Source organism: Procambarus clarkii, chromosome 8, assembly GCF_040958095.1.
Source record: "Procambarus clarkii isolate CNS0578487 chromosome 8, FALCON_Pclarkii_2.0, whole genome shotgun sequence".
NCBI lineage: Eukaryota > Metazoa > Arthropoda > Malacostraca > Decapoda > Cambaridae > Procambarus > Procambarus clarkii.
Window position 1 is genome coordinate 50441693 of NC_091157.1, and position 15769 is coordinate 50457461.

Genomic DNA, 15769 nt, shown 5'->3' on the forward strand with positions numbered 1-15769 from the left:
GTCCACTATGCGTTTACGTTAGACGAAACCGAACGCGCCGGCGCGTCCAGATAGCGCGAAAGTGTTAACAAGAATCTATCAATCCATTAGACAACATTTCTGGATGAGCCTCATGATGGTGCCCTGAGGCTATCTTAGGGAGATGACTTTGCCCTTCTGAGTCACATCATCCATAGGAATCCTGTATGGCCTTCCAAGGACCAAAGCCAAAACCTGGGCTCTTCACAGAGACACAGGGAGCAAGGGTTTGTTATGATCATCCTCACTGACAAAATGTTCAGAAAGCAATAGAAGTAATACAGAAACTGCAAGGTTAAAAAACAAAACAAAGTACTGAAACAGCCTAAACGACTCCACAAACTATTCACTCAAACCCAATTGATTCACTTGAAACTAGCTTGAAGCATCCCCTGCCCAGTTGTGACAGTTGACAGACATGATGGCTGCCAACAGCCACTATGCCTCCAGGCCTCTGCACCATCTATAGCTCAGTTCTGTTACTGATGTCTGTGAATGCAGACCTTCCCCCAAGTCATTGGCTGTAGCGATTTCCACTTCTTCTAAGTATAAGTGTAGGCCATCCTATACTTGCTATTTGCATATGTCATTCCTAACCTTCAGTATTTGCTGCACATATGTGCATTTACAAACCTCACATGTTGCATGGAGTTTGTCTAATCTTTGCTTCAAGCTGCCCTTCCCTAAGTAGTAGGGAGTATTTAGTAGGCAGCTGAAGGTTTGTTCTTCCTACATTCGTGGTTCATTGCTTGGTGCTCGATTAGAAGCCTCGGAGTGGGCCCCCATGGTATTTAGGGACCCAGAGTTGGAGGGGATAAAAAAATTTTCCCCTCCAACGAGAAAGGAGAAAATGTTGGAGGAGAAAACAGTTCCACTTGTTTCAAGTTTGTCCTTCCTCATTCTCTCCCTGCTAATGTGATTCTCCCAGCATCTGGTCTTCCTCCATAGTTTGGGCCCTGAAATTTGCCTGACTTTACCTGAGGGTGAATTTACCACTATCTCTTTAGTGGCCTTGATGAGGACAGGAAGCCAGCAGCTTGTCCAAGGTCCCCCTATTTGTCCTGATGATTTTGTCGAGCTAAATCATAAAATTCAGCATTATTTTGGTATTTACAACTTTGATCAGTAGGCAGTTCCAAGGGGTTTATAACCCTGTGGGTGAAACAAGTATTTCCTGTTTGATGTTCTACATGGTGGCGTGTTGAGCTTGAAACCATTGTTCCTTGTTTGTGTTACATCTGACCTTTTGAAAAAGTGGTCTGGATCAATACCCTCCAAATTGTTCAGATCACTCCAAAAGTTTTGATGAGATCAGCCCTGTCATGTCTGGTTTGCAGTGTTCTTAGCCCTGTGGTATTCAACTGATCCTGATATAGGAGTCGATAGAGTTCAGGAATTATTTTTATTGCTCGGTGTTGAAATTTCTCCAAAGCAGCTATATCTTTCTGAAGATGAGTTCTCCATGCTTGGATATACAATAATCCAAATAAGAGTAGACCAGAGATTTGTGCAGTTATATAGCAACCTTCTTTTCCTTGAAGTCAAAGTTTCATTTGACTATTCCTAGGATTTGGTTTGCTATTTTTTATGGCAGCTTCCACTTATTGTGCAATTTTCAGTGAGTGATGGGTTCTGACTCCAAGGTCCTTTTCTTCATAAATCTGTTGCAAGGTAATACAGTATTGTTATTTTGATAGTTGTGATGGGCATTCTTATGCCCCACATGCAAGGTCTTGCAGTTTTAGATATTAAAAAGCATTTGCCAGTTTTCTGATAAATTATGGAGATCATGCAGATATCTTTGTAAGGCTTCCATATAATTTTCTCTTCCCACTTTACCATAAATCTTAGTGTCATCTGTAAATTTGATGAAGTGGTTTGTAATATTCTCATCTATGTTATTAATACAAATGACAAAAAGGGTTGGCCCCAAAATGTTTTGAGTTTCAAAGCTCAGTCAAGGTTTAGATTTGGGTGTAGCTCAGCTGCCTTTAAAGTCTGCCCCATCCACTTTGTCAGTGGAGTGTTTCCACAAGGTAGTTTATCTAGCTCATATCCTCTTTGGGATGATGCCTTCTTGTCTCAGGCATCGGGTGTGGAATACGGTTCTGCTCCAGGGGTCATCACAGCTGACTTTCAGGGCTGGGGAGAAGAACCCAAGGATGGTCCCTGGGTGCCCTTCAACAATTCCTGGTCACTGATTCCATCTCTGAAGAATATTTTACCATAGGGAAGGACTTATACTACCATCTATGTATGAGTTAGATTGCTTGGGTGCCTCCCCCCTTGCCCTTCCCTACCGATGCGCTTTCACGTGTAGTTTGGTTCCGCGGAAATGTCTGATTTCCAAAGGATTTTTCGGCTTTCTTTGTCTTTGAATTCTAGTCTGCTTCTGCCTTTTGTATGAGGTCCCTAATTCATCCTGGCATGCTGACACCCTTTCCTTTGTGAATTGGCATGGCTTTTGTCAAACCTGGATGCTTGACTGGAAGGAATTGATTTCCTTTTATCAGGTGTTCTTGGGTAGTGCTCTTTCTGGGAGAAGCCCCTTGTGGCTCCCTGAAGATATGTGCTGAGATGATACCATCAATTAAGTCGCATCAGCTGTAGAGTTCAATAGGCCTACTGGAGACCAGAGCCAGAACCTGGCCTCCCCTCACAAAGGTGCAGGGAGAGGTGACATTTGTTTCCACTACCTTACTTGGAAGGCATCCAGATAGTCAGAAACAAAACAAACTACACTGTACTGCTGGATTCAAAAGAGACCGAAGCCTCAAAACCTGCCAAAAAGAACTTCCCCAAGTATGTAAACAAATGATTGAATTTCTCAGAACTAGCACAAGTTCATTTACCCTATCTCTCTCACTCATTTGCAGGAAGAGGAAGGTAGCTTATTTGCTAACATACAAGGCATCAAAACATGCAAAACAAAGTCCACTTTCTAACTGGTCTCCCAAATGAGGCACATGTAATGTTAGCAGCTTTGTGCAGACGAGGAGTCACAATAACGTGGCTGAAATATGTTGACCAAACCACACACTAGAAAGTGAAGGGACGATGACGTTTCGGTCCGTCCTGGACAAAGTATCTGGTGGACTTGAGAATGCTCCAGGACTACTCACAATCGACTTGAGAATGGTCCAGGACGAACCGAAACGTCGTCTTCCCTTCACTTTCTAGTGTGTGGTTTGGTCAACATATTTGCAGCTTTGCCTGAAACTCACACAGGACTATTATGACAAATGAGATATAGATACAGTACCAGAATTCAATCTTTTCAGATGTGATAGAAAACATAGGCTACCAGGGTTGGGTTAGCATATACATCAAAGCCACTCATCTGCACAGAGCTGGTAAACACCAGAAATAATATTATGGATTTGCTGAGTATCAGCACTTCCAATATTCCACCATATTGGGGAGTTCTTTTGGTGGTTTTCAAGACTGCAGTCTAGCTTATAGCCTGCAGTGGTCAATTTTAGTTCGCTGACTTTCTGGGTGCATTCCTGGTGGTGACCGACATGAATAAATTCACAGTACTGTTATTTTATCATAGTGCCACTGCTTCCCGCACCTCTTTGAGAGGGGGGGGCCAGGTTCTGGCTTCTGGTCTTTGGTAGGTCTAAAAGACCTCTGTTGACTACTGGCACCTAGTAGATTGGCACACTATCAGAGATAGTAACTTCAGGGAGTCACCGAGGCTCACCCAGAAATTGGTGTTTCATTACATATAATGCTAATTTTTTTTTTACCTTCCTGGCTAGAATTCCTGCTAATCGGGATATCCAGCTAACTCATGGAGGGGTGGGCCCCATATGGTCCTGATAAGTGATAGTAGACAATTCAGTATTTAAAACGAAATTCTATGGTTTGTTTTCATTTCAAGTTGCCATTTTCACTTAGATATGGACCCCTTCTTCCTTTCAAAATGAGGTTTTGAGGCTGGGGCATTGGAAATATGCTAAAAGTATTAAAATCTTTTTACAGCAGGTTCTTGTTGTAGTTGTCCATCATATGTTGGGTTGAAATTAAACATTTTCTCCATGAAATTAACCCAAAGAGTGTGGGAAATATTAGGGTATGAATAATACCTGTCTTAATATGGCTTCTGTCACATTTTTATTGATTTTCTTAGATGGAAGCAAAGTTAGAAGAAAGAAACAGGTGAAGTAATGTTTCCTTGCTTTTAAAAATATAAGGAAATTTTCAGCTCACAAATGCCACAGAGGTCGGCCGAGCGGACAGCACGCTGGACTTGTGATCCTGTGGTCCTGGGTTCGATCCTAGGCGCCGGCGAGAAACAATGGGCAGAGTTTCATTCACCCTATGCCCCTGTTACCTAGCAGTAAAATAGGTACCTGGGTGTTAGTCAGCTGTCACGGGCTGCTTCCTGGGGGTGGAGGCCTGGTCGAGGACCGGGCCGCGGGGACACTAAAGCCCCGAAATCATCTAAGATAACCTCAAGATAGGAGGCATCTGTTGCAATGAATCCCTTACCCCAACAAATCTGGATTGGTCCCATATAGGTCACAGAATCGAGATTGCACTGTATGTTTTGGGCTGATATCTGGGCTTGGGGGTTTTGGAGGATTGAGAGGGCTCTGGTGACTTATTACCTGGTCTGTATTCCTGGTTCCTGTCATGCTTGTGTTGCCTTTGTGGATTTGATTTTTTCTCTGTGGTTAGTTAGCAACAGGAAGCCTTTGTTCAGCCTCCAGAAAACCAGCATTGAATGTAACTAATCACTTCTTTCTTGGGGAGAGCCATGGTAGCTTCATGAACCCCCCTCCTTTCCTCTACCAAATGTATTGGTTGACTTTTGTTTAGTTCATGATTTAGAATTGTTGAAAGGGGCAGCTTCCCTGCTGCTGCCACCTGATGGTGGGCAGCTGCTACTAGGGAAAGTATGATCTAACTACTGGTTGGATCGTTTTCTGATTGACCTTGTAGCTATCTGTTTTGCTTCGCCTACTTTCTGGGGGTTTGATTTCGGTGAGGGTGATGATGACTTCTTGGCTCTCTGGGCCTCTGTGAAGGGACCAGATTTTGGCATCCTGTTTCCTATAGGGTTTTTAAGACTTGCAAAGGCTGCTGCTGTGACTTATTAAGTGTGGAGCTATCTCAGTGCTCCTACCAACAGGAACCTACACAGAAAGATGTTTCATTACATTTCATGTTTTTTTTTAGTTTCTCTGAAGGTTCTGAATTTCTGGTTTGCAAATATCAGAGGTTATACTGCTCCTGTACTACATTGTGGTTGGAGATGAGCATACCTGCACCAGTTGCCCTGATATGCTTGATTTAACTTCCAGTTACAATTCAAACTTGATTTAACTTCCAGATTTAACTAACTTTAAGATAAGTTAGTAAACTATATTTTAATTTATCCTCAGAAACAATATGGGTGATCGTACAAGTTGATTCAGGTGGCACATTAGCCTTGATGCAGCAAATGGTCAATCTAAAGGAATTAGGATCACCTCCATCAGCAACTCGGTCTACTCCTGCCACAACATTCACCAACCCATTTGCCCCATTACACCTCGGCCAGCTTCAGATCCAGCAGCCACCTCAGCAACAAGAACAGCAACATCATATGAATGGAAATTTTCAAAGTCAACAACCAAGTGAAATTTCCATATGTTCTCCTCTCACTCATAGTTGTCAACAGGATCCCGATGGGGATGTAGGGATGAGTTAGTGCAATTATAATTAGTGATTTGGGCCCTTTGTAGGTTGCTCATTTGAGCTTTGAATTAAGTTCTATGCTTCCAGAACCTTTGTGTGAAAAATTCTGAATGAACGTGTAAACTTTTTATATTGTAAAGAATTAGATACTGGTGACCATGTTTTCTATTTGCCAGTCTTTTTTTAAGTTAAATTGATAAATTGTAATAGGTTAGATTCTATCAAGTGGACATACCACTTCCTAAATTTAATGCACAAATTTTAAGATGGGTGGTAGACATTGGGATATTATAACCGTCATGTGGGTTCTGGTTACATAGGCATAATAAAATGCTCTGTTGCTTATTTAAGCAAAAAATACTACTGTGATTTCACCCACTCATGCCTGAATGATGTATGATAGAAACAAACTGAATGACTGAAAATACACTTCATTTAAAATTATATGAAGGTGTTGGTTTGAGAACTGGGAGATATACACAAGATGGTGAAGGGGAACATTATCAGGTGGGTTGAGCCAGTGCATCGAGTTAGAGTTTACAGAGGTGTAGACTCCACAACTCGTCCAGTTATTTGCAAATATAGATATATCAAATTTTTAAATCTATAAAGAGTTTACATATAAACTATTAGCTTTAAGTTGTAAGAGTATTTCTAACTGGGAAGGAAACCTATGATGGGAGTTTTACAAAATGATACATTGTAGACAAGAAGCCCCAAGTTGATTGGGGCTTCTATAAAAAAAAAAATCTATAAAGAGTTTACATTTAAACTATTAGCTTTAAGTTGTAAGAGTATTTCTAACTGTGAAGGAAACCTATGATGGGAGTTTTACAAAATGATACATTGTAGACAAGAAGCCCCAAGTTGATTTAAATGTTCTTTAATTCTTTTTAAATGTTCATTTTATATTTTGATGTCCATATTTAATGTATGAATTGTTGTTCATGCTTTATGTGGGTTTTAGGCAATGGTCACTTTGTTGGGAAGTGCATGAGAGGTTGGTAGTGGTTTATTCCTGAAGTGTTTACAGACTTTTAAAATGCTAATATGGTTTATCAGGATTGTATGGATGCGAGTAAGAGTCATTTTAATTCCTTTTAATAAATTTTATTGAGTTTTGCACATTACATGCCTAAGGTAAGGCAGCTTCTATGAAGTAGTTACAAATAATTTAGGTACAATACGTTGTGTATCTAATGTTTACATACATATTTTACATAATTTTTGGGCTTTTAACTTTCGATTAAAAGGATTTTCTTCACTCTGTCTTCCCTTTCATTCTTATTCTCTTATGGTAGTTTGACTCTTTTCAGCTTTGCATATATATTTGTTTTGTTTTTATATGATTATATGCTAATTCTTTCTTTACCAGCCTTTCTTTCTACCATCCAGCCCAACCACTTGGACTAGACGGTAGAGCAACGGTCTCCCTTCATGCAGGTCGGCGTTCAATCCCCGACCGTCCATAAGTGGTTGGGCACCATTCCTTTCCCCCCATCTCATCCCAAACCCTTATCCTGACCCCTTCCCAGTGCTATACTCTATAGCCGTAATGGCTTGGCGCTTTCTCCTGATAGTTCCCGTTCCTTTTTCAAGAAAATAGTTTTGATTATGCTTTAAATATCTTCTTTTTTCCTTAATCTCGTAACAGTTATGTACTTATTTTTAATGCAATTACTAAAATCCAAGATATTCTTATCAAGTCTGGTCACAAATTTTCTAACATTTTTGTAATGATTGCATGTTCACAGATATCAGTACAGTACTGTAGTACTGTACATATTAGATCTAATTTTGTTACTTTTTCAGTAGCTATCTGAGACCCATACTGACCTACTGACAGCCAGGACCAGAATCTGACAATCTCTATGAGGGTAGGGGTGCTTGGGTATTGAGAGTTACTAGTAATATAGAAATACTGACTTGAAAGTCAGATGAAACTAACCACTTCTATAAAGAAAAAAATTAAAATGAAAATAAGACAATTGAAAAATTTGTTTACCTTGTTTATATATACTAGTTGGATCATGATAAATCTTCCACCCCTGTTCAGAGCTGGATTTTGCTGCTTACAGCTTTCCAGGATCTATTTTGCTGTTCTTGAACTCCAGTTGTAATTCCTGCTTGCTCCATCATTTTGCTTGTTGTATACAGGACTGCTGCCGTTGCTGGCAACCTGGCAGGTTGATTTCTTCTTGTGAGTCAGTACTTTGTGGTATTGGCATTTGTTTTCCTGGTGCATTTCTGAGTCCCTGTCCATGGTTAGGAAACACGTCCCCTCTGCAGGTTTCTGCTGTCTCGTCTACCTCCATATCTTGATCGGTGGGGGTTTAATTCTGGTCCTACTTTGGTGGAACTTTTCTCATGTGCCAGGCTTGGATCTAATTTTGTTTTCTTTTTTTTTTGCCTTAAGAAGCAGCTTGATCTTTATGCTCTCCATATTCATACTGATGGTGGTGTTGTTCTTGGCATATTAGCCTTTTTCCATCCCTGGTGGTTGTTGCTGGACTTGTTCCACTATGTATGTGTTGTAATTACATAAGTGTAGTTACAGGATGAGAGCTATGCTTATGGTGTCCCGTCTTCCCAGCACTCTTTATCATATAACGCTTTAAAACTACTGACGGTTTTGGCCTCCACCACCTTTTTACCTAACTTGTTCCATCCGTCTACCACAATATTTGCAAAAGTAAATTTTCTTATATTTCTTGGGCATCTTTGTTAAGTTAGTTTAAATCTGTGACCTTTTGTTCTTGAAGTACCAGGTCTCAGGAATTCTTCCCTATCAATTTTATCAATTCTTGTTAGTATTTTGTATGTAGTGATCATATCGCTTCTTTTTCTTCCATCTTCTAGTTTTGGCATATTTAATGCCTATAACCTCTCCTCGTAGCTCTTGGCCTTCTGTTCCTGGAGCCACTTAAGGTTCATGTCTTTGCACCTTTTCCAGTTTGTTAATGTGCTGCTTCAGATATGGGCACCATACAACAGCTGCATATTCCAACTCTTTTAATGCTTGTTTTGGTGCTCAAGTTCTCTCCTGCATTCTGGTTGTAATATGTTGTTCTAGATTCTAAGTACCATGTGTTTTTGTGTTTCTCTTCTCCTATTCTCTGCTGGGAAGTCTTTTCTTTGCCAGTTCAGAGGTTCTGCCTTTGGTGGTGGCATTTTCATGGGGTCTCCTTGATGACTTTTTGCTTCCTTCAGTTTCCTGTGGAGGCCTCCTGCTAGGTTCTGAGTTCTTTTCTCTCACTATTGAGGTGAAAGGTTTACTCTTGGTCATCTGGCCTTCGAGCTTTGCTCTTCTTGGTTTCAGCCTAAAAGTATGCTTCCCCCCATAATGAGTTTGTTGGTTGCAGGTACCAATTCTTGATTTTTCTTTTGCAGATGAAACTAGGATTTTTATGAGAGTTGTGACAATATAGAGGACACAACAAACCTCCAAACTGATGTAAATCAGGTCTTTCAACGGGCCACAGAAAAAATGTTTAATGAAGATAAGCTCCCATTCCAATACTATAGAAAAACAAAAATATTAAACCAGAAACCACATAAAATGTAGTCAAATCACACTGTAGAATGAAAAAGCAATATTAAAGTTTTTTGAATAGTTATGTTGGAAGACATAAACACAATAAACACAATCTTTTAAACACAATAACGTAGCTGTGACAGCTGCAAAAAAAAATAATAAATAATAATAATAAAAAATAATAGTTTGGATAACAAGAACCTTGTAAATAAGAAATGGCGGACAGATGATGATATGATACAGTACTCTATAAAACACTAGTGCTCTCTAAGGTGGATTATTGTTGCACAATAACAGCCCATTCATAGCTGGAGAAATTGCTGACTTGGAGATTCTGTAAAGATGTTTTACTACTTGCATCCACTCAATAAAACATCTAAATTATTGGAACTGCTTAAAGTTGTTAAATCTGCTTTCTCTAGAGCAGAAGTGAGAGATATATAATAATTTGCATTTAGAAAATGTTAAGAGGGACTGGTTTAGACCTTTAATCTCCCAAGCACTCATCTCGAAGAGAGAGCGAGCCAGATTTTAGTCCTGGCTCCCAATAGGTCAGCGGACATCCGAGAGACCTGGCACTATCCTTAGGTTTAGCAGTACCAGTGCTACTGAGGGCCAATCAGAAAAGGGCGTTTCATTACATTCAACACTGGATTGTTGTTGACTTTGTTGAAATATTGCAAAGAGAATGTTGCTGTGAAAAAGTCGACATAGAGTGTATAAGGTACATCTTGTGTGGAAGTGCTGCTAATATAAATGTGAATAAACAAAAATTATTAATGTGTTAAAATTATTATTTTTATTTAGAATTTCCAAAACTGGTTACAGTATTCTTAAATTAAGCTATGTTTTCCTATTGCTGTTGTACTTTTTTTTTTTTTTTTTTTAACTTTTGAGACATTTTCATCTGTGCCATTATTTTGTATTGATTTGTGTAGGTTGCACCTGCTTATTTGACATATATTCCTAAGAAAGAAATATGTAAAACTTAAAAAAAAAAAAAGTGTTAAAATATTATTGTTGAATCTCTTACTGTGTGAAAGTGTGGCGTTAGTGTATAACAGAAATGCTTAAGGAATATTCTACATTGATCAATCATTTCTATCAACAGAAAAGGCTAGGCTATACTCTTGAAAACAAAAATATTTTTTTTTTTGTAACTGCTCATGTCCTATAATAATTTAACACTGTCACTGCAAAATACTTTTATCTTTCTATGTTATATTTCAAACTTACAGATATTTTTCATAAATATTATTTTTACATTAAGGCCTGGATTGTTTTGATTGTACCAATTTCCATCACATTGTGGTATTGCCTTTACACTAATATTTGTCTATGTCCTTTACTTCTCTGTTGGACAGGAAAATTTAAATGGTTTATGTATTGAGCACAATTGGGAAGTATTTATAGCTACACAAACTTTTTCATAAATAAGGGGCAGAGGGTAATCGTCATTGTCCATTATGATTAATCTGGAAAGCAATTTGTGGTTCACTTCCTACTCTGGAATTTGGTTTACACAATAACTTAATGGAATTTTTTGTTATGTGTATTTCTCAAGAACCTTTAAATTGGTTAGCATTCACAAATTATACCTATTATTATTTGGGTAAGGCAACTCTGGGTTTGTACAATAACATTATTTGAAAACCTATAGAGTATACACCTGCTGCTAATGCACTGACTTACGGAATGTGGTGTATCTTGCAGGTTTTAGGGCTCCTACCCTCGACCCTGGATGAGTTTGAATGGATCCCCGTACACAGGTGTAAAGTTTTTTATACCGTAAATGTTAAAAGCAATTGGTTTAGAAATCCAATCGAGTATGCGTGTGAAAAAGCATGAATTTAAATTAATTGCTGTATAATATATTTGATATTTCTTCCATAATATTTGTATCAGACTTAAGTAGAACTACTTATGAATGGGCAGATACAAAGGTGAAAATTAGTACTGTATGCCCTTGATACTGTAGAGAAAAAAGTTTTTGTCCTTTGGGCAGGTGTAAATGCTTATCATAGGGATTATTTTTTAGAACCAATATTGGCACATAATATCTTTGAGGTTGGGTATCTCAGGTGTATCCAAAGAATATTCTTTAATAAAAGATAGAGCATTTATGAATTTTTTTTTTATGGTAGATAAAACAAGAACCTAGCTTTTTATTTTTATCTGTCATCAGCAAAGGCAATTTTGTGCACGCAAGGTCGGCATTCAATCCCCGACTGTCCAAGTGATTGGGAACCATTCGTTCCCTCCATCCCGTCCTAAATCCTTATCCTGACCCCTTCCAAGTGTTATAAAGTTGTAATGGCTTGGTGCTTTCTTCTGATAATTAAAAAAAAAAGAGCGCAGGACCCATGAAACCCATCAGAGTAGAAATTACACAGTCGTAGTGATGGCATAATTCAGAGCTTCTCTTAGGTGTTGTTATATACTAAACTTTGGCAACATTTGGTTTATTATAGTAGAGCAATTATGAGAGAATTCAACAAAGGAACCAGATCAATGTATAGTATTTACAAATGCAATCCAGATGTACTGTACTTCAGACTGCTTCTATTTCCTGTCTGTTTTTAGATTTTCTGGGCTTCCTTCTCAGTAGCTCCTCACAACTTCTGCTCGGCTATTACTGGTTCAAGTTCAAGTAAGTTTATTGAGAAAAGGAAGTACATCTCAAAAGAATAGAGTAGCTTGGCTATTTCAATCCTCGTCTATATAAGGTCCCTCAAGGGGGCTCACAAACCAATACAATACACAGTTATTAATCATATTTTACATTTCACATTCCAATGGTAATTCTATGAGATCTACCCTGTCGTGCTTGGTCTGCAGTGTTGTTAGCCCAGTGGCCCTCAACCGTTCCTGATACGAGAGATGGCTAAGCTCTGGTATGATTTTTGTTGCCCAGTGTTGCATCTTCTCCAGTGCAACTATGTCTTTCCGAAGATGAGGTCTCCATGCCTGGATGCAATAATCAGGGTGAGGGTGCACCAGAGACTTGTACAATTGAGTGAATACTTTCTTTTCCTTGAAGGTAAAGGTACGCTTGATTATTCCCAGGGTTTGGTTCACTTTTTTTTACTGCACTCCCACTTGTGCAACTTTTAGTGAATTATGAATTCTGAGTCCATGGTCCTTTTTTTTCATCTATCTGTTGTAAGGTAGTGCTGTCAATTTGGTAGTTGTGACATGGATTGTTATGCCTCACATGCAAGGTCTTGCATTTTTCGAATTAAAAAGCATTTGCCAGTTATCTGACCATTTGTGGAGTTCATGTAGATCTTTTTGTAAGGTCTCAATATCTTTGCTTCCCACTTTACCATAGTGGTAAATTGATTATGCTGCCCCTGTCATTTTTTGTTTTAAATAATTTCAAGAAATGACAGTAGGTCTCATTTCAGCCTAAGGAAGACTAAACAAGTTGGAGAAGGTACAAACTGAAGCAATGAGGATTATCCCAAGATTATTCTCATCGCCCAAGAAATATTATTACTGAGATAATGATAATATGATTGAACTTACAGACTATCGGGGGATAAAATTTCAGAGATAAATGAAGCTTCGGTGATTAGATTGATGAGATCTAAGGAAGCCAATGAATTAAATTTCAACCTTTTTATACTGAAAATATTCAAAATTAATGCTAACGGCAATGGGTGAGATTTTGCCCAAATTAATATACAGTTTTCAAAATATTGGAAATATGACTCTTTGGATGTTACTTTTGAGCGGAATTCATGGTGATTGCACATATTTAGAGTTTTAAACGGCAATGAGAGAGATTTTGCCCAAATTGACGGACAATTTTAAAAATAATGGAAATATCAGAAATATGACTTTGACGTTATTTTTTAGCAGAATTCATGGTGATGGGACATATTTGAAGTTTTAAGTTACGACATTTCATACCAAAAATATTCAAATTAGTGAAAATGGGGGTTGGGTGAGATTTTGCCCAAATTGACCTACAATTTTCAAGATATCAGAAATATGAATCATGAATGTTATGTATGAGCTGAATTCATGGTGATTGCACATATTTGGAGTTTTAAATTATGACTTTTTATATTGAAAACATGAAAGTTAATGAGTTAATTTAGTTCATTTATTATACACCCCATACCCATCTTGTGGGCGGTAGTGGAAAGGGTTACAGTGTCACATAATTGGCTCGAGGATTGAACCCCACAATTCATTTAGCTAATCAAATTACAAAATTGAATGCACATCGTCACATCAACAATGGGCTCGACACCGACCACAAGTACAGTTTCTAAATTAAGCAACTGATATATGTGGAGAGCAAGTGTCACAACTGATATGCCCGAAACGCTATGTGTGCTAGTGGCTTTACAAGAATGTAAAACTTTAAGTCTCTGTACTCTAATAAACCCAATGTACCTTCTTGTATATACATAAAATAAATAAATAAATATGTTTGTCCAGCACACCACCCCCCCCCCCATCCAGTGGGCAGTGATGGATAGGTTATAATCACTCAGTTACTACCTACAGTTAGCAAACTGGGGATATTTGGCCAAGACTTCTGGCAGCAGATCATTTTGAATGAAATATTTACACATCTTTGGAACATTGGTTATAGAATTGTCTTTGAATTCACGCATCTTTTCACACTCCATCACATAGTGACGGAGGGTGTGCAAATAATTTTGTTGACACAGTTTACATTTGGTCACATCTCCATCAGCAGATAATGAGGATTCCCAGAGATACTTGTAATCGAGTCTAAGCTGAGCAGTAGTAACATCTAGAAATTTGCTTATTTTACTGGATGATCCATAGAAGTGTGGTTCGTCTTGCATGATAATATGATAATAGATGGAATTACTGGTGTCGATTTCACTTTGCCTCAGATCCACAAGATTTTGTTGAAGTTCTTGGTGTACTATTGCTCTCAGACTGCTTATTGAAAATCCAAGGTTGTACTCAATTTCTCCGATTAATAATCATCAAGCCTCTATGATTAATCTGTTGTTGTTTTAGATTTAGCTACTCAGAACGAAATGTCCATGTAGCACGGGCTATGGTGAGCCCGTAATTGAGTTCGGTTATTCGCGATAACCTTGTTACTGTGATATTTGGGTCAAAGTTTTAAATGGAGGTGGGGATTCCTCCTTTTGCCCTGTATCTTTTTCGCTTCTGTTCTAGTGCACTGGTTTTAGTCTTGTTTTAATAACATTATCTTGGCAGCGGATGTAGATGCAGAATGCTCACTAGCGAGTCCCATTCCTCAACGGCTTTTCTTATCATTGTAGTTGCTGTGGAATGTGCATCTAATGCAGCTGCTGTCGTGGGATTAATGTTGAGTTTGATGCGCAGGGCTTCAATAGCTTCACATTCCAGTAAGTAATGCAATAGTGGCGCCTCTGCTTCTGTTCCACAGATATGACACTCTTTAACTATTGGGTTCATTACCTCCCAGCAGCACTTGTAACCAAGTCTGAGTCTGTGTATGGCTACTGCAATGTCTTTGGATATCTTTTTGTCAGGCTTGAGAGTAGTACTCGGTGGCTTGTTCGTACCATATCGCAGTGGATCTTCCGCTACTTTGGCTCTGTGGCGACCTTTGATAGTTGGGTTTATTTTCTTCTTGATTTGCTCCTTAATCTGTGAAAAACTTGGAGATATTTGAACCTGTACAACAGGTAGAGCAGTGGCAGTTTTTGCTAGTGAGTCTGCCTTTTCATTACCATCTATGCCAATGTGACTTGGTATTCAATTTAGGGTGATTGACAGCCTTAGATTATGGGCTTCTTATCCCTATATGTTGGATTTCTGTGAGGAGTTGTATATTATCTCTGTGCTGACTGGATAACAATGCCTGGAGCGAAGATTTAGAGTCAGTATGAATGATGACATCATGTAAATTATTCTCAATTGTATAGTTTATGGCCTCCTTCAGGGCATATAATTCTGTTTGCAATGTTGAGCACCCACTATTCATGCTCCAGTAAGCTTCATGGTTGTTAGTGTAAACTGTTGTCCCAGCAGAACCTCTTTCTTGATCAACTAATCCATCTATGAAGATGTGAGTCGTTGTAGGTCTTGAGATGGTTTCCATTTGTTGTTCTATGACTGCTTTGAGCCTCTGCGAGTCACATGCGAATTTTTTAACTGGTAATCCTTCAATGATTATCTTTAGACTCGATTCTTCCCATGGAGGAGAAGATTTTCCCCTGCCGAAAGTGTTGATATGGTCTATCTTCCCCTTTGTTTTTAATGGTCCATTTCAAGTCCACTTTCTCTAGAATCTTGACCAGATTATCCGTCCATGCTCTTGTTCTATATTGAAGGTTTCCCTGAAGCATATATGATTAATCACTTCTCGATTGCTTATATGATTGGACTACACCTAACCTCATCGTCTTTCAATAGGTTGGAAGGAATGTTAACTGTAATTAGGGAAGAGATACGAGTTTCATCATTAGTGCTAACGAGAGTTGTGCTACGCTCATTAAGCTAATGAGTTTGGAGCAAGTATATTGTTTACATAATATACTC

At 38.6% G+C, this 15769-nt stretch overlaps 1 protein-coding gene across 2 annotated transcripts in view; it reads left to right on the forward strand.

Annotated features, from left to right (window-relative positions):
* LOC123759690 (protein ILRUN) overlaps positions 1-11362 on the forward strand; it is a 29646-nt gene extending 18284 nt beyond the window's left edge. For both annotated transcript variants that reach the window (XM_045744913.2, XM_045744912.2), the window contains exon 4: positions 5412-11362. In XM_045744913.2, coding sequence (XP_045600869.1) covers positions 5412-5719 — 308 coding nt within the window. In that variant the 3' untranslated portion in view covers positions 5720-11362. The remainder of the gene's footprint in view (positions 1-5411) is intronic.
* Positions 11363-15769: the final 4407 nt, after the last annotated feature.